Source organism: Capricornis sumatraensis, chromosome 17 (assembly GCF_032405125.1).
Source record: "Capricornis sumatraensis isolate serow.1 chromosome 17, serow.2, whole genome shotgun sequence".
Classification (NCBI taxonomy): Eukaryota; Metazoa; Chordata; class Mammalia; order Artiodactyla; family Bovidae; genus Capricornis; species Capricornis sumatraensis.
This window is the reverse complement of record NC_091085.1, coordinates 17,523,858-17,543,333: the sequence shown is the minus strand read 5'-3', so window position 1 is coordinate 17,543,333 and position 19,476 is coordinate 17,523,858. Positions and strand designations below refer to the sequence as shown.

Below are 19,476 nucleotides of genomic sequence, written 5' to 3'. Positions count from 1 at the left end.
GCTGAGTTGATTTATTGCTTCCTATGGTTTCTTTAGGGATTTTTCTTTTGTGTACAGTGGTATCATGTATGAAAAAGACAGCTTGCTTTTTTTCTTTCCAATGTGAATGTCTTTTATGCCTTTTACTTGTCTCTTTGCACTGCCAAGACCTCCAACAATATGTTGAATAGAAGTGGTGATAATTGGGCATCTTGCCCTGTTCTCATCTTAAGGGGAAAAGCATTCATTATTCACTGTAAAGGATGAAATTTGGTTTAAGGCTGTAGATGCCTTTTATATTGAGGAGATTGTTTTTTTTTGTCTGTTCCTAGTTTTAATCATAAATAGATGTTGACTTTTGAAAAAAATGTCGGTATCTGTTGAAATGATCCTGAAGTATTTTTCTCGAATCTGTTAGTAGGTGAATTGCATTGAAGTTTCTAAGTTAAACTAACTTTGCATTTCTGAGATCAACTCTACTTGGCAGTGATGTATTAACTTCTTTAGATATTGCTAATAATTTTTATGCTAATATTTGGTTGATAAGGAAAATAACAGTGTTAGTTGCTCAGTCATGTCTGATTCTTTGCAACCCTATGGATTTTAGCATGCCGGGCCCCCCACCTCCCAGACTCCAATATCCTATTTTTGTGTGTCATTTTTGATAATTTGTTCTTCAAGGGATTTGTTAATTTCCTGTAAGCTGTTGACTTTATTGGCATGACCTTCTTCATAATATCCACTATTTTCAAAGAGGATCTATAATGATACCTCTTTTTTCATACTGAAGACTTATTTTTTTCTCAATAAGTCTTGCCTAGAACTTTATTAATTTGTTACTTTTTTCAGATAACCCATATTGTCTATATGTCATTGGTTTTTGCTTCTATTCTTATTTCCTTTGTATTTTCTTTTTCTTTTAAACATTTAAGATGGAAGCATGACTTTACTGTTTTATTTTGAATACAGACATTTAAATCTAAATTTCCTTCTAAAACTACTTTAGCTTGCATCCCACGAACTTCAGTGTATAGTGTTTTCATTGTAATCCAATTCCAAAGAATTCAAATTTTTTATGTGATTAGAATATAGGCATTGAGTTTTAACTCAGATGTTATTTAGAATGATGTTTTAGAAATTCTCAATGGATGGGGAATTTCTTTGTACATGTTATTATTTTTTTTCTACTTCTCTTTTGGTCTGATAACATAGTCTGTATTTTATTAATGAGTTGAAGTTTATTAGACTTGTTTCATTGTCTTAAGTGTGGCCTATTAGTAAATGATTCATGTGCATGTGAGAACAATGATTTTCCTGCTGTTGCTGGGTGTAATGTCCTGTAAATGTCAATTAGATCAAGTTGTTTGTTCCTGTTGCTCAAATCTTTGGTACTGTCTTGATTTTTGATAATGTTCTATCAATGACTAGCGATGTTAAAATTTCTAACTGCTATGAGGACTTGCTTGTTTTCCTTTGATTTTGTAATTTTTGTTTCCTATACTGATCACTATTCGTGATCTTTTCCTTTGTGTATGCACATTTATGATTGTCGTCTTCAAGTGACCGTTTTATCATTATGAAATGTCTGTTCTGGGATAATCTTTGTTGTGGAATCTACCTTGTTTGATGTTAATTATAGCTGCACTAACTTTCTTAGTGTTACTTGGCGTATTTTTTCATCCTTTTTCTTTTATCCATTTGTGTCTTTATGCTTAAATTTTTTTTTTGTAAGCAACATATAATTTTAAGAGTCCTGCTCTTAAAAAAGTCCAGGGTATTAGCCTTTGCTTTTTCACCAGAGTTTTAGCTAATGTGTATCAGGGTAGTTACGGATATGCATAGGTTTAAGCCCACCATCTGGGTTTTGTTTTCTATTTGTCCTTTTTTGCTCTTTGTCTTCTGTTCCTCCTTTGCTGCCTTCTTTTGTGGGACTGAGTCATTTTTAGTATTCCATTTTATCTCCTCTATTATATGATTTTTAGTTACACCTCTTTGTACCTTTATTTGAGTATGAGGTGAATTTTCAAGTTAACCTATTTTTTACCTTTTCATAAGCAGTATAAGAACCTTGCAACAGTAGACTTCTAATGACCACCCTTTTGCCCTCTGTACCCTTGTTTTATATATCTTAATTCTGCATGTACTCTGAGCCTGGTTGTATGTTGCTGCTTTCACTTTATGACATCAGTGATCAGTAATCTTTTGAAAAAAATTTAATGTTTCATTTACATATATAAAGGTGTGTGTGTGTGTGTGTGTGTGTGTGTGTGTCTTTTAGTATCAGTGTATTTATCCATTCTGATTTTCTTCATTTGTTTCTGCAGAATTAAGTTTCTATCTTGTGCTATTTCCTTCAAGTCCCTTAGGGTAATTTAATTTGAACATTACTTATAATGCAGATGTGCTGGAGACTTCTTTAATGTTTTGTTTATCTGAAAGTATCTTTATTTTGCCTTCATTTTTGATGAATGTAGAATTCTGGATTCATCATGTTTTACCCCCAGCACTTCTAAGAAGTCATTTTATTTTCTTTAGCTTCCATTTTTTTTCCCTCATGGCAAGTCATCTTTCTTACTGTTATCTTGTATATTGTCTTTTCCTCTTGCTGCTTTCAAGATTTTCTTTTTATGACATGCCTAGATGTGTTTTTCTTTGTTTTATCCTGCTTGGTGTTCTTTGAAGTTATTGGATATGGGAGTTGATAATTTTCTCAGTTTTAGAAAATCTTACCCATTAGCTCCTCAAAGACTTCTTCTGTCCCCTCTTTCTCTTCCTTCTCTTTCTGGGATTCTGATTGCATTATGTTAGACCATTTGAGACTGATTTCAATTGTACCTGCAGGATTTTAATTTACAAAGGTGGAGAATGGCATTGAAACATGTATACTATCATGTAAGAAACGAAGTGCCAGTCTATGTTCGATACGGGATACAGGATGCTTGGGGCTGGTGCGTGGGGATGATCCAGAGAGATGATATGGGGTGGGAGGTGGGAGGGGGATTCAGGATTGGGAGCTTGTATACACCTGTGGTGGATTCATGTCAATGTATGGCAAAACCAATACAGTATTGTAAAGTAAACTAAAGTAAAAATTAAAAAAAATAATTTACAAAGGTGGCTGAGGGCTGACATGGAGAGGCTAATGCCACTGAAGAAAATTTTATCCTTACAGTTTCCAAGGGCAGAGAGCAAACATGCTGTGTAGGGGCACATGGGGGAACACCGGTTTGGTCAGGAGTCTGGAAGGAGCAAGGGAAAATCCTAGACCCTCTTTACTGGGGTTTCTAAGGGAAGGGCCAGGCATAAAAGGGAAAAGCATAGGGTTGGCTGCTTTGAGTTATGTTGGTGGGCTGTAGGCTGTAGGGGTGATTTTCAGTTGTCTGGCCTGGGGGTGACTTAGGGCAAGAGAAATTCTGGCTGGGTGTGTGAGAATTAGGGATATAGACCTGAACTTGTTGCTTTGCCTTTGGAAGTGGACTCTTCACTGCTGCTGCTGCTGGTACTAAGTCGCTTCAGTTGTGTCCGACTCTGTGTGACCCCTGAGATGGTAGCCCACCAGGCTCCCCTGTCCCTGGGGTTCTCCAGGCAACACTGGAGTGGGTTGCCATTTCCTTCTCCAATGCATGAAACTACTGTGGTTTTATTTTCTGTTTCTTGCATATCCACTTGTCTCTTTTTGATAGTTTCTATCCCTTTGGCAAAATTCCTATCAATTGATGCATGTTGGCCAGCTTTTTAAAAAAAGAGTCTCATTTATTTATTTATTTAGCTTCATTGCGGCATCAGGGTCTTTAGTTGAGGCATGTGGGATCTTATGTTCCCTGACTAGGGATTGAACTCGGGTCCCCTGCATTGGGAATGCAGAGTCTTGGCCACTGAACTGCCAGGGAAGTCCCTTGGCCACCTTTGACACTGAATCCTTGAACATATTCAGAGTGGTTTTGACAGTCTCCCCCAGCCCCCACCACCTGAATGCCTGGGCTATTTCTGGGTCTCTTTCTTCATGATTTTGAGTTACTTTTCTTTGCCTCTTTGCATGCCTTGTAGTTTTTTGGTGGAATACCAGAGATTGTGTGTAAGAGAGCAGTAGAGACTAAAGGCAGTACTACCCATCCCTGGTGAAGGGCACGCCCGTCCGTCAAGCTACACGTATGTAGGACTGTCAGGGTGGCTGGCAGCTGAGCTGAGATTGGGCGTGGTTGTTAGTCACAGGCTTCCTGCGATTTGAGGATGCTGTCAGAAGCCCGTCTGGAAGCTCGCCCACCCTGTCCCTTCCTCTTACGGCACATACCTCTTAGCTCTGTTCTCCAACCGCCCCTGAGCATCTGGGGACACCCTGTGGGAAGGAGGGAGAAGGTGGAGCCACATTCTTCCCTTGTCTGTGTCTTCCAGGGATGGGGTCTTTAACCTCTGGGTTCTAATGCCTAATGATCTGAGGTGGAGCTGATGTAATAATAATAGAAATAAAGTGCACAATAAATGTCAATAAATGGAATGCACTTGAATCATCCTGAAGCCATTGTCTGCCCCCATCCATGGAAAAGTTGTCTTCCATGAAACCGGTCCCTGGTGCCAAAAGAGTCGGGGCCCACTGTTCTGGAGGTTTAAACCATCACACCAGCTCATGCGCTCAGCCTCTTCAGTCGTGTCCAACTCCGTGCCACCCATGGACTGTAGCCCGGCAGGCTCCTCTGTCCATGGGATTCTCTAGGCAAGAACCCTGGAGTGGGTTGCTGTGCCCTCCTCCAGGGGATCTTCCTGACCCAGGAATTGAACCCATGTCTCCCGTCTCTTCTGCACTGTGGCAGGTTCTTTACCCACTGAGCCATCTGGGAAGCCCCCCACCAGCTCATACTCTACCTTTAAAACTTGGTTAAAATCCAGTTTTCCTCCTCTTACAGCTTCCTCCTTGTCCTGCTCTTCCCGAAGGATGAGACAGCTGTATGTGTGTGCGCGTGCGTTCTCTCTAGGAAAGGACGCATTACTTCCTGTGTTTTAGTGTGGTTCTTTTTTTTTTTTGGCATCTTCAGTTCTCAGATGTTTATTTAAAAAAACCAAACTACTGTGATTTTGTAGGGATTTTATAGGTTCTACATCTTGTTCAAGTCGTTAAGGTAAAAATGATGTTTCCTATAATTTCTGAAGTCGGAGCAGAAGCAGCCGTTCTCTAATGAGAATGGGTTGAATTCACTTTTACTGGAGAAAACAATCCTACTTGTGACTATATCCCTGCTTATTTGCTCTGTTTGAAATACCTTTTTGGTGGACCAAGGAAAGTTGTCATTAAGTCTTCCCCCTTAGTAAACTCAGGTTACGCGCTTTGACCGTCTCTGGAAAAATTCATAGATTTATATTTAAATTTTTTCCCCCAGCATCTCTTGTGAGAAGCCGATTATGACTGCTACATTTCTAAAACTTTTAAAAGTGTTTTACTTGGCTTTGGCACTTTCCTCTTAGAGTAAAATTTAGTGCAGGGCTTGTAATATGCTGGGATTCCCCCCCCACCTTCCTTTTTAACATTCCTCTTACAAAAGCATTAGAATATTCCTGATTTATTTCCATCATAAGTTTTGGTAGCTGCTGTTTAGTTTTTTTTCCTCTTAACCTCTCCATTTACAATAATATCTCATTAATTGACATCTTATAAATGGGAATCTTTCTCTCCGTGCTTATGTTGTTTTATATTTTCTTAATTTACAGGCTCATTGGTCTATCTTGTAGAATCTAAGAAAAACCCATGTCTTCCGCATGCTTTGACAGAACAATAAAAATGCAGTTGAAAGAGGATTAATAGATAGAAGGTCAAATGGAGAATATAGATACTAGCTTTGTAAGGCCCTGTCTCATGCATCAGTCTCAGGTTGCGTCTGATACTTGATAGTCCATATATTTTTTGAATGAATGAATGGAAAGAGATTGAGATGGTAATTTAAGAATAAGAACCTGTTCAACCTGAGTGTTTCTTTTGTCAAGTTTCAGTTCTCAACCTTCACTATATAACAATTTTGGTTTTAAGTAAAGACACTATCCCAGCCAAGGGCTCTCTTTGGTCTGGTTCAGTTTTCCTTCATGAAGTTTATCCAGTTGCCTTTGTGTTCACCTGGAATCCGCTTTGCCTTGCTGGGCATGGAGTAATCTGCAGACCTTAGCACACTGTCTGGCACACAGTACATACCAAATGTTAATTTGGTTGAATTGATTATTTGATGAAGGAAGAAGAGGAGGCTATGTCCTCCCCTGAAAACACTGCAGCAACATCTGTTCTAGAAAACCAAGTTAGAACATTCTCAATCCTGGTTTCTGGCTCCAGGGAAGTCACTAACATTCTTCCCTTAGCCTGTCCATGAAATGAAGAGATAATGGCTGTTTCTGTCTTTGTGTGGGCTTTCCTGGTGTCTCAGATGATGTAGAAGCTGTCTGCAATGCAAGAGACCTGGGTTCGATCCCTGGGTTGGGAAGATCCCCTGGAGATGGGAATGGCCACCCACTCTGGTGTTCTTGCCTGGAGAATTCACTGTTTCTCTATGTAAATGTGAACAGTCCAGCACTTTGTTGTAAAATTTTCTGTTCTTCACTAGCCTCATGGTCACCAAGTTGTTCTATGTGTCCACTAAATTTCATTAAAAAATCATGTTTTATCAGTAAAACATGTCTTTCTTTTGAAAACTGGAGAATTTTTATATTTTGTTTCAATGATGAGATCCTGTTAATACTGTAGTTTAAAATGTGTCCTTAAGTCTCAGTTTTGGTTAATGATTTCATAGCAATGTATTATCACAAATAAAAGGAAGAAACTTGAGAAATTTTACACGGTTGAAATGTATTTTAGTGCCTGATGTCTTATTTGGAGGTAGAGCTGTAGTGGATGGCTTTGGGCAGCTTGTGTGATAGGATGGGGCTGCTTTCTATAAGTCTGGTGACTGTTCCCTTTAAGAAGCATGTGACGAGTGTGAAGTGTTCTTGGGAATCACTGCAGTGTGATGGATTAATTCTCTGAAGTGGAGTTGTTGTGAGTTACTGTATTATTATTTGTCAAAATGGAAACGAAAACAGAATTCTGTCCTTGTAGGCAATAGATCTCTACTTAATCTCTCGTCTTTCAGCAGGTAGGTTGGTTCGTTCTTCGCTGTATTCTATGACGAGCTAGGGGGCTCAAGTCTGGATCATGCCTTGGAGACAAGGAGTAGAATAGTATTTTCATTTTTATGCCACATTGGATTTCTAGCCAGACAGAATGTGGCTGTTTGATCTGAAGCCTGACAGTTGCTTTTTTATTTACTTTAGTGTCTGTAATTCTAGTTTCATAACTCTTCATCATTCAACACTCGTGTCGTCACTCCAGGTGATCAGAACCAGTCACTGTCTCTCTTATCTGTTGCTCTTGCACAGTTTGGTTAAGAATATTCAACAGTCTATTGGTAGTGAATGTTATCTCCCCTCACGTCTGAATGGAGAACCTTCAGTTCAGTTCAGTCGCTCAGTCGTGTCCGACTCTTTGTGACCCCATGAATCGCAGCACGCCAGGCCTCCCTGTCCATCACCAACTCCTGCAGTTCACTCAGACTCACATCCATCGAGTCAGTGATGCCATCCAGCCATCTCATCCTCGGTCAACCCCTTCTTCTCCTGCCCCCAATCCCTCCCAGCATCACAGTCTTTTCCAATGAGTCAACTCTTCGCATGAGGTGGCCTAAGTACTGGAGTTGCAGCTTTAGCATCATTCCTTCCAAAGAAATCCCAGGGCTGATCTCCTTCAGAATGGACTGGTTGGATCTCCTTGCAGGCCCAGGGCCTCGCAAGAGTCTTCTCCAACACCACAGAACCTTAGGGGAGAGCAAAAAGAAACTAGTAAGTACAGGAAATTTGATCACGATGCAAGTCTGATTTTGAGTGTTTGAAGTATGAGTGCATGCTATGCGTGCATGCTCGGCCTCTCAGTCATGTCTGAATCTCTGAGACCCTAAGGACGTTAGCCCTCCAGGCTCCTCTGTCCGTGGAATTTTCCAGGCAGAAATACTGGAGTGGGTTGCCATTTCCTCCTCCAGGAGATCTTTCTGACCCAAAGATTGAACCCGTGTCTCCCGTGTCTCTTGCATTGGCAGGCGGGTTTTTTATCATTGCGCCACCTAGAAAGCCCATTCTAAGTGTTGGTTCGGTTGACTCATGTCTGACTTTTCCCTGCCCATCACCAACTCCTGGAGCTTGCTCACACTCATGTCCATCGAGTCAGTGAGGCCATCCAACCATCTCATCTTCTGGTGTCCCCTTCTCCTCCTGCGTCCAATCTTTCCCAGCACTGGGGTCTTGTCAAATGAGTCAGTTCTTTGCATCAGATGGCCAGAGTATTGGAGTTTCAACTTTAGCATCAGTCCTTCCAATGAATATTCAGGACTGGTTTCCTTTAGGATGGACTGCTTGGATTTCCTTGCAGTCCAAGGGGACTCTCAAGCGTCTTCTCCATCACCACAGTTCAAAAGCATCAATTATTTGGCGCTCAGCTTTCTTTATAGTCCAGCTCTCACATCCATACATGACTACTGGAAAAACCATAGCTTTGACTAGACGGACCTTTGTTGGCAAAGTAATGTCTCTGCTTTTTAATAGGCTGTCTAGGTTGGTCATAGCTTTTCTTCCGAGGAGCAAGCATCTTTTAATTTCATGGCTGCAATCACCATCTGCAATGATTTTGGAGCTTGCAAAAATAAACTCAGCCACTGTTTCCACTGTTTCCTCATCCGTTTGCCATGAAGTGATGGGACCAGATGCCATGATCTTAGTTTTCTGAACGTTGAGCTTTCAGCCAACGTTTTCTCTCTCCTCTTTCACTTTCATCAAGAGGCTCTTTAGTTCCTCTTCACTTTCTGCCATAAGGGTGGTGTCAGCTGCATATCTGAGGTTATTGATATTTCTCCTGGAAATCTTGATTCCAGCTTGTGGTTCAAGTATTCTAAGTATCAGTTCAGTTCAGTCGCTCAGTCGTGTCCAGCTCTTTGCTAAGTATAGAGTGTCTTTATTTGCTATGGCTGTTTGGCTTTCACTGAATCCCTTAGCTAGTTCTTAATGGTCTATCGTAAATGATCTGTCTTTCATTCTTTATTCTTGGAGTGATAGCTTTCTTACTCATTATTTTGTTGCCCATAGCATATTGAAGAACCTCTTGAGTATTTCTCAGATCCATTCATTTATTTCTCTTTATTTTGGTCATTTCTGTCTTTTCCTCTGAATTGTCTCACACATCTTTTTAACCACCCCTGCTCAGCTTCAGTCCATTTGTCACTGAGCAGCCATTGTTCATGTACACGTTTTTTTTTTTTTACTTTACCATAAGTTTTTTAATGGGAATATAGTTGCTTTACAGTGTTGTTCCTCTTTGCTTTAGAACAAGGTGAATCAGCCACAGGTATACATATGTCTTCTTTTCCTTGAATTTCCTTCTCATTTACATCACCACAGAGGCCTGAGTAGAGCTCCGTGTGGTATACAATAGGTTCTCATTAGTTATCTATTTTATACATAGTAATGTGTATATGGGGTTTCCCTGGTGACTTAGATGATAAAGTGTGTATATACCAATCCCAGTCTCCTATACGTTTGTTCTCTACATCTGGGCCTCTATTTGTGCTTTGCAAATAAATAAGCTCATACGTGCCATTTTTCTAGATTCCACATATATGTGTTCATAGATAATATTTGCTTTTCTCTTTCTGACTTACTTCACTCTGTGTGTCAGTCTGTAGGACATGGAAGCAACCTGAATGTCCGTCAGCAGAAGGATGGATAACAGAGGATGTGGTGTATATATGCAGTGGAATATTGCTCAGCCGTGCGAGGGAACGAAACTGTGCCATTTGCAGAGACATGTACATGTTTAATCTGATCATGTTAACCCCATACTGAAAACCTTCAGTGACACGTAGGATTTGTTTATGTTGTTAAGTCACTTTTAGTTCTGTCTGACTCTTTGGGACCCTATGGTCTGTAGCATGCCAGGCCTCCTCGTCCCTCACTGCCTCCCGGAGTCTGCCCAAATTCACGTTCATTGAATCGCTGATGCTATCCAACCATCTTATCCTCTGCTGCCCTCTTCTTCTTTTGCTTTCAATCTTTCTCAGCATCAGAATCTTTTTCCAGTGAGTCAGCTCTTCAAACCAGGTGGCCAAAGTATTGGAGCTTCAGCTTCAGCATCAGTCCTTCCAATGAATATTCAGGATTGATCTCCTTTAGGATTGACTGGTTGGATCTCCTTGCAGTCCAAGGGACTCTCAAGAGTCTTCTCTAGCACCACAGTTCCAAAGCATCAGTTCTTAGGTGCTCAGCCTTCTTTATGGTCCGACTCTCACATCCATCCATGACTACTGGAAAGACCATAGCTTTCCCTATATGGACCTTTGTTGGCAAAGTGATGTCTTTGCTTTTTAGTACTCTCGTCTAGGTTTGTCACAGCTTTCCTTCCAAGGCACAGGCGTCTTCTAATTTCATGGCTACAGTCACCATTTGCAGTGATTTTGGGTACGTAAAGCCTCAGCATGACCCAGGAGGCCCTGTGTGGTGGGACCCCATCTTTCCATGGAGTTGCTCTGCAGCTGGTCTGTGGGACCCGTGACGAGACTGCTCCCAGGTCCTCCAGAGAGTGCTCTGTCCTTGCTGTGTGCCTTCTCAGCCTAGGGAACACCATGGCCCTCTTGCTTCTATTTGTACATGGCTTGTTTATCCTTAAAGCTTCAGATTAAATGTCCCTTCCCCAGGGAAGCCTAACCTCCAGGGTTAGGACAGGCTTTCCTTTCTTATGGGGCTTCCCTGGTGGCTCAGATGGTAAAGAATTTGCCTGAAATGCAGGAGACTTGGATTTGATCCCTGGGTCAGGAAGATCTCCTGGAGAAGGAAATACCAACCCACTCCCAGTATTCTTGCCTGAGAATCCCAGTGGACAGAGGAGCCTGGTGGACTATAGTCCATGGTGTTGCAAAGAGTTGGACACAACTGAGCAACTAAGACTTTCACTTTCTTTACTTTCTTTCTTACTCCCAGATCACCCTAAAAATCCTGAAGTTGCCCAAAGAGATTGGCAGGTTCACTGATAAGTCTCCTAGACCACAATGATTTAGCATAATTCTGTTTGGGCACATATCTCCTGATGTCCTTCTTACTTCCTCTTTTCCTCCTAGGGAGCTGGCTTTGCTCATTTACACTCACCTGACTCCCTTGCAACATTCTTTGTGTGTGCTAAGTCGCTTCAGTTGTGTCCGACTCTTTGCAACCCTGTGGACTGTAGCCCACCAGGCTCCTTTGCCCATGGGATTCTCCGGGCAAGAATTCTGGAGTGCGTTGCCGTGCCCTCCTCCATGGGATCTCTAGCATTGGCAGACAAATTCTTTACCACTAGCGCCCCCTGGGAAGCCCAGCATTCTGTGTACTTGCAGTTAATTGATTATTTATGATTTATCTTCTGCTTTCTCTGCTAGACAGTGTGCTGAGCCCAGAACCTAGCACGTGGTAAGATATTTAATAATTCCTGACCTCCTGGGACAAGACAAAGCATAATAGCTCATCATGTGGTGGTTGTTGGAAGAACTGAGTGGTTGTAAACCCTGTCTTTGTATCCCATGACAGACTTTGCTGTTTTTGGCCTGGAGTCTAATTTTCTCTGCTGGTTTTGTCGTTCCTGGATTAGAAAATCTGTTAGCTTTCTTTTATGTATTTGATGTAGCTCCTCCCTGTCCATTTTATATTTCTTTTAATGATATAGTAAGTGTTTGAATCCATATACTTTGGGGAGAGGTCTTTAGATATTTTTTCTGCTTTGCAAGAATGGAGCATTCATGTAGACCTGAGACCCCCCGTGTGTAAATATTGTTTTATCACTTAACCGATGTAAAGAAAAACACGCCTGCCATCTGAAGTTTTCCCTCACAATTTTAATTAACTCCCCTGAGCCCAGTGTGGGTTACTAAGAATAAGGGCCAGAATCCCCACGTCCCAGTCGAGGCACTTCTTAAAACAGCCTGGCTTTCTGGGCATCTTGCCTCGATTCTTGCTGCAGAAGGATGCTGTGCATAGCGGAGCGAGAGGAGGTGGGTTCTTGGTTGTGAGCTCCATAGTGCGAGGGTGATGGCAACCCTGGGCCGTTGCTGAAATGTTTAGGGTAGACCAGTCAAGAGTCATGTTGCTGTTCAGGAGTGCACTTGGGGGTTGAGAATTGATTTTTAATTTTTAGGATTTTTTTTTTTTGACATGGACCATATTTAAAGTCCTTTAAATTTGTTACATATATGTGTGCATGTGTGTGTATATATATTTGGGGGGCCGTGTGGCATCTGGGATCTTAGTTTCCTGACCAGAGATTGAACCCCCACCTTTTGTATTGGAAGGTGAAGTCTTAACCTCTGGACCACTAGAGACATCTACAAGTTGCTTTTTTCCACAAAACTCATAGCCTGGAGACAGTTGTTGAGGAGGCAGACCCATCAATTGTAGAGACTTGGTAGTGAAGTTGAAGCAGATAAGTGCTCAGGCTTTGTAGCCATCATGTGGGGAGAAAGCCTAACACCTGTGGGTGTGAATTTTGGGAACACAGTGTATTTGCCTTGGGTGGTATGGTGCTTTTGGAGTATTGCATTCTTTAAGTACTTTATAAAAATTGTAGTGGTTATTGAGTTACATTTGATTCTTGCCACTTGCTTTACTTGTAAAAGATTACCCAACACTTGAAAATGAGGTGAAATACTGTTCCAGGAGTGAAAACTTTAAAAAAATATTGTATATTCAGTATTAAATGGGAATGGATATTTACTTTCCATTTCAACCATCTATTTTCATTTCCAGTTGTGTGTGGTTTGGAGTATTCTACCTTTTCCTCCCTTTCCCAAAAGTTTATTTTTAATACTTTTTATCAAACATACAAAATTTGTTTCATTGGAGAAACCACCAAAGTTTAAGAGGAATTATTAATAGCTTTTCTACCTAGCACTCCTTCCCAGCATGAAGAGTTTTCAGGCAGATTGTCTAAATAGCCAAATAATCTGAACTAAGAAAGATCAGCCTTTGGCTCTGAGGACCAACCCAAGGCTCTGAGAAAACACTGAGGAAACCACTACCCGCCCCCCCCCCCCCCACCCACCAAATGGTTGACAGTGCTGGGACGGGATGAAAAATGACTTTCTGGTTTCATTCGGCCCATGCCTGGGTAACAGTAAACGCGTGCCAAGTCACTTCAGTTGTGTCCAGCTCTGTGACCCCATGGGCTATAGCCCACCAGGCTCCTCTGTCCGTGGGATTTCCCAGGCAAGAGTACTGGAGTGGGGTGCCATTTCCTCCTCCAGGGGGTCTTCCCTACCCAAGGGTTGGACCTGCGTATGACTCCTGCACTGGCAGACGGATTCTTCACCACGAGAGCCACCGGGGCAGCCAAGCGACATGTGTATCTTTATAAATAAAAATGCAATCCTCACTACCCTCCCACATCCACTGGATGGCTACTTTCAAAGAGCAGGAGAGAGGAAGAAAATTAAGTGTTGGTGAAGATACGGAGAATTTGGAACCCTGTGCAGTGTTAGTAGGAATGCACAATATTAAAAAGAATTAAAAATAAAATTACCATTTGACACCCCCGCCTTGTGATACAAAAAGGTTTCTCCCTAATTACAGAACACACCTGTACTCCAAATGTGTGTCTCTAAGCAATTCTCTAATTCTCTGTGGAGAGCAAGTGTCCTAAGATTAAACTCAGCTTTGGCACTAGGTGGCGTTCAGGAAGACGCCACGGATCAAGGCCTCAAGGCTGCCCCCTGCCGCTTCAGATGCTGTAAATCAGGTGTTCCCATGACCCTGTCCTTGAGTTTGAGAATTTGTTAGAATGGCTCACAGAACTCAGGAAACTAGTTTACTGACTGTTGTTGATTTATCTGTGTGTGTGTGTTCAGTCATGTCTGTCTGTCTGTGACCCCTCAGACTGTCGCCCACCAAGCTCCTCTGTCTGTGGGATTTCCCAGGCAAGAATACTGGAGTGGATTACTATTTCCTCCTCCAGGGGATCTTCCCAGTTTACAATAAAGGATATTTTAATGAGAATAGATGAAAAACCCATAAGGAGATAATACAGGGCAAAGTATGGAGGAAGGGACTTGGAGCTTCCGTTTCTGCTGTTGGGGTACTCTCCCTTCAGTGTCTCCATGGGCTCACCACCCTGCAAAGTCTCTTGAACCCCAGGGATTCTCACGCAGGCTTCATTATGCAGGAACGATTGATTGAATCACTGGCTGTTGGTGTTTGAAGTCTCCCCCCAGTCCCTCCCGAGTCTTGGGAGGTGTATGGATGAGATGGAGCTGAAAATTTGAATCCTCTAATCACGTGGTTGGTTCCCCAGGCAACCAGCCCACATCCTGAGGCTTTCCAGGAGCCTCAGCTCATCAGTATACAAAATGACACATCATTTTAAAGACTCCAAGTTTGTCCTTCCTGCTTAGCTCCCTTTCTCTATTCCTCCCTTCCTTCCGCACGGTGTCGTGTGGGATCTTAGTTCCCCAGCCTGGGATCAAACCAGTGCCCCTGGCTTCAGAACTTCAGGGTAGTCCCTCTAAGGGTTTTTGCAGCTGTGTGCTGGAAAATGGGGTCAGAAATTAAACATATATTTATTATATCACATCCTACAACTCTACTTCTGAGTATATACCCCAAGTAATTGAAAGCAGGACCTAGTGGCAGCCCTGTTTACAGTAACCAGGTGGAAACAAGCCATGCATTCATTGACGGGCGCATGGATAGAAAAATGTGGTATAGTCATACAGTGGAGTAATACTCAGCCTTAAAAGGAGAGGAAATTCTGACACACGCTACAGCATGGATGAAAATGGAGGATACTTTACCAAGCAAGTCACAAAAAGACAAATTCTGTATGAGTCCGCTTGTAAGAGTCGCCTAGAGTAATCAGGTTCCTTGAGACAACAGATAGAAGGGTGGTTGTCAGGAGCTGGGAGGGAGGGGAGTGGGGACTTGTTGTTTAATAGGTACAGAATTTTAGTTTTACAAGATGAAGAGTTCTGGAGTCTGGACTCAGTACTGCTGAACCGTGTCGTTAAAAATAGTGTAGCTGGAAATGTTATGTTCTGTGTATTTTATCTTGATTGAAAATTTAAAAGAAACAATGACCACAATGAAACATTAGAACGTGGAAACGGAGGTTCGTGTTTTTTTTAGCAGTCAAGAAATAACCTGATCTGTTCCTGGTGTCTTGCAGGCCTGGTGCTTCCTTGACCATGCAGGCGTTTTCGGAAGAGGAGAGAAAGCAGTGGCTGGAAGTTCTGGGTGGAAAAGAAGCTGTAAGATATAACCAGTGGTTGAGTTTTGTTTCAAATCCTTTAGAGTTGGCTTCTGTTCATTTTCATGTTCTTTTTGCTTTATAGTATATGAAAAAAAAGTTCCCTGCCGAAGCTGGTGTCTGAATTCCTCTTGGAAGCATTTGGTAGTCGAGAAATTTGGTTTGAGATAGCAGCGGCACACTCGAGACTGGCATATCGTTATTTTTTATTTTTCTTGACTTCATCGCTCAGGTTCGCTTTGCTTGAGGAAGTCATCTGAATTCTCAATTTCTTCTTCCCTACCTGTGAAAGTACTTGGGGTGACGAACACAATAAATGCTTGCAATTCATTTTGATCCCAGTGGAGACGAAACGATAACTATGAGGCTGTGCAGGCAATATTACAAGTGACTGCTGTACTTATTTGCTTGATTTAACAATTTCTGGTTTAGCCTAATGAGCCACAGTGTGCAGTGTTAGGTAGCCTTAGCGAATGGGCCTCTGTGTTCAGACTGGTTTGAGGAATAAGTTAAAGGCAGTGATAGCAATCCAGAGGCATGGGACTTCAGTCTGTGTGCCATTTTACTCAACCACTACCTTCCTCTCAGAGGACTGGTGGCATCTGGGAGTTGAGAACTGGGCAGGTCATATATTGAACGGGGGACTTAGCAAGGATAATTATAGAAAACACCAGAGGACTGATTTAATCAACTCTACTTAAAGTATTATGACTCATAACCAGCTGCCCATGCAGGTACCAGGTGGGCTTATCTGGCAAGCATTTGGCGTTTCAGCAGGATTTAAAAAGATAGAGCCCAGGAGAAGAGGGGTCATATGTAGTAAAAAGAGGTGTCAAAATAGAGCTTGTGAGATGGGCAGAAGATAATGTTATCTGATGGCAGTGGGCAGTCCCTGAGAATATAAGAAATAGGGCAAAGAGGATGGGCAGCAGTACATGAAGCAGTCTTGACATGGTGTTTGAAACATGGAAGCCCAAATTACATACTTTAAAAATAGATCCCGTATAAGAAAATGTATCATCCTTGGAGGAAAAAAGCAGTGATCAGATTTGTGTATCGTTTTTTTATACTTGATTTACATTTAGCTTCCGTGATTTTAGTTCTGTTTATTCTTAATTTGTCCTTGAAATTTTTAGCTAGGAGTTAAGACTACTTTCAACATTGGTAGCCGCTGAGATCCAAAACAGTTTGTCCTAATCCTCTCTAGTAAAGGCACTGACCTAGACTTGTCCCCCCAGAGATTCAAGAAATGCTTTGGAAAGTGAGTTTGCCTATTTGCGTAGCAAAATGGTCAGATGGCTAAGTCATGAGGAAATAAGTCTATTGCCAAAGGCAGTGTAACCTTGACACACACACATCCTCTCCTTTAGAGTAAAAAAGCCAGGTAATTAATTTGAGATATACAGATAAAGGCAAGCCTGCATAAGAAAATAAATATTCAGCTATGTATTTAGGGAAGGGCACTGAAGGCGTTTCATCATTTTCTCCAGGTGACGTATGTGCCTTGAAGATAATGGGACAGCATTAGAATTCTCAGAGGCAGCCTGGGATCATCACCTTGATATTTCAGACGTGGTTATTGAGATTATGGCAGGAGTCATGTCTTTAAGTAAACAGCAGATTTTAGCGATGGTGAATAAATGAGCTTCATCTTCCTAATTAGAATGCAGCAATTTGTTTGAGCATTACAAATTTACGTGAGCTTTCAGTCCTGGCCCTTCGTATTATTTTTGCTACTTTGGCAATGCCTTGGTGAGAGGCCAAGGGGACTCAGAGCTCTCCTTTTTGTTACCTGTCTTTGCCTTGGAGCCCATGATAGTGATTAACCAATGTCAGTGTATTTTTTGGACAGTTCCTAGGTGTGCCTTCTACAATAGAATCATTTTTATGGATTTGCTGAAAATACTGTTTCCCCTTTTTCTCTTTTACTAGCTGTTCCCTAGTTTTAATAGAGCCATCATCCCAAGACCAGAAGGAAGTAAGTGCTAATGTATAAAAATGACTGTTGTCTCCCTTTCTCATGAGTTACTCTGTTTTTATTACTGATGTCAAACTGTTGCTGGGTGCTTGCTCTCTGTACTCTGTCTGTGTTAGTCCGCTAAGTGGTAGGTGTCTTATCCACGAGGACCTCTTCAGACTTTTCTTCACTGCTGAAACTCTCCTTGATCTTTCCCATCTCTGAGCCTTTTTCTTTCTCGTCTTCCTCTACAAAAACCAAAATACTCTATCAGTGACTTTGGTATTTGTTTTTATAGCCATAAATGAATACACAAGAGTTTCAGGCATGCATCCGTAAGCTTCCTAAGTTATAAACTCCAGTGGGTATAAACACCAGTTCCTTGACTCCCAGCCCCTCTCACCTCCACACGTGGTATCCTTTATCCTTCCAGTCCCTCAGGCGTGGGCTGTACAAATAGTTCAGCATTACACCTTAGAAAATAAACAGCAACCAAATGCGCTCAGATATTCTAGGACAGTGATCTTCCCTTGCCTTGTATGTACTAGAGGAAAAGGAAATAATCTCTGGCTGTTGTACTCTTGATTTTAACTGAGATAAGAGGAAGATGTGATGAAAGTTGCTGGATTCTTTATGAATCTGCTTTTCACATCTTTGGAAGAATGAAGCCACATTTGTCAGATGTCCACAGTTTGGAGCCATTGTTAAATGAGCCACGATTTCACAGTGATTATGGTGTGTGTATCACTTAACCTGGCTCTGGAACTTCACCAGGTGCCTTGCAAGGCTGTCCGCCAAGGAGGCCCCTGCTTGACTTCCCTCCCTCGTCTTTCTCTTCTATCGTCCTTTCTCCTCCTCCTTTCCCTTATCCCCTCTTTCTCTAACATTTTGGAAAAGCAGTTTTGCTAAGCAGAAAGAAACACATTTTATATAAATGTTGTGAATAGTAGATCCATAAAAAAGTACACCACTGCCCACTTTTCCTCATTAAAATGCTCTCTAAGCTTAGCTTTAACCTGCAAAGTTTTTGTTCATAAATTATTCCATGCTATCCCTTCTGAGAACCAAGGCTTAATATTCCTGCTTCTGAGTTCTAAATACAGAATAAAGCATTCACTTTCCCTGAGTGCATTTTTGAAACAAGAATTGTCTTTTATTAGGGTCCTCAAATACATCAGCCTAATCAATGGCAAAGTATTCATATTAGATAAAGTATACAATTGTATTTTCAAAATCTTTTTTTGCTACATGAATCATCTTTTAAATTCATTATGAAAATAATAAAATATTAAACATTTAGAGCATGGTATAAAATGTGAAAAAAGTTTCTAGCTCATCATTCAAATACTACTTTTAAGAGTGTCTACGAATTTTTTCCTCCTAGGTTAAAAAAGAGTTTTGTGTTATTTCCCCAGCTTGTCAAGTAATTTAAGAACTTTGACTCATGTCCATAATTAAAAAACAAACCTGAGTTGTTGGAATTTGGGCAAAACATTAGCTATTTCTAGATAGCGTCCTCTGAAGACTAATTGTAATCACTTTCTTTTTCACTATTTAAAACATTATTTTTGTTAACAGCTAGTTTAAATTATAAATTTATTTTTATATATTGGTAATGTTAGTCATATATTGGTAATGTTAGTCATGTCCAACTCTTTGCGACCCCGTGGACTGTAGCTTGCCAGGCTTCACTGTCCATGGGGATTCTCCAGGCAAGAATACTAGAGTGGGTTCCCATGCCCTTCTCCAGGAGATCTTCCCACCCCAGGGATTGAACCCAGGTCTCCTTTCTGTAGGCGGATTCTTGACCGTCTGAGCCACCAAAGAAGTATCTGTTGTTGATGAAGGTCCTGACACTACAAATGCTCCTCTTCTATGAAATTCTGATTTATGTTATTTAAACAGGGAGTGCATGGCCTTTAGTTTTCTTTTTTTGAAGAGGAAAATAAAAAGTATATTGGACCTAAATAATTTTGACTTATTTTTGTCAGCAAGAAAAATGTGAGTATTTGCACCTTTAATATTTTACAACTGTATTTCTTTTAGGTGCACAGTTGGATAAGATGGGATTCACAATTCTTAGAAAATGCATCCATGCAGTTGAAACACGAGGTAACGTGATTGAATCATTTTATTCATGAGAGGCTATAGGTATGTAAAATCTTAAGGTTGTTTTAAATGCTTTTTGCTTGGTTAAGTAGAATGAAATATTTTAATGCAAAACGCA

General features: G+C 41.2%; 1 protein-coding gene across 1 annotated transcript in view; it reads left to right on the top strand.

The window, feature by feature from the left end:
* Positions 1-19,476, top strand: part of ARHGAP10 (Rho GTPase activating protein 10) — a 373,837-nt gene that overhangs the window by 184,405 nt on the left and 169,956 nt on the right. The window contains exons 11-13 of the mRNA XM_068989838.1: positions 15,212-15,293; positions 17,225-17,270; positions 19,296-19,361. Of these exons, the coding sequence (XP_068845939.1) occupies positions 15,212-15,293; positions 17,225-17,270; positions 19,296-19,361 (194 nt within the window). The remainder of the gene's footprint in view (positions 1-15,211; positions 15,294-17,224; positions 17,271-19,295; positions 19,362-19,476) is intronic.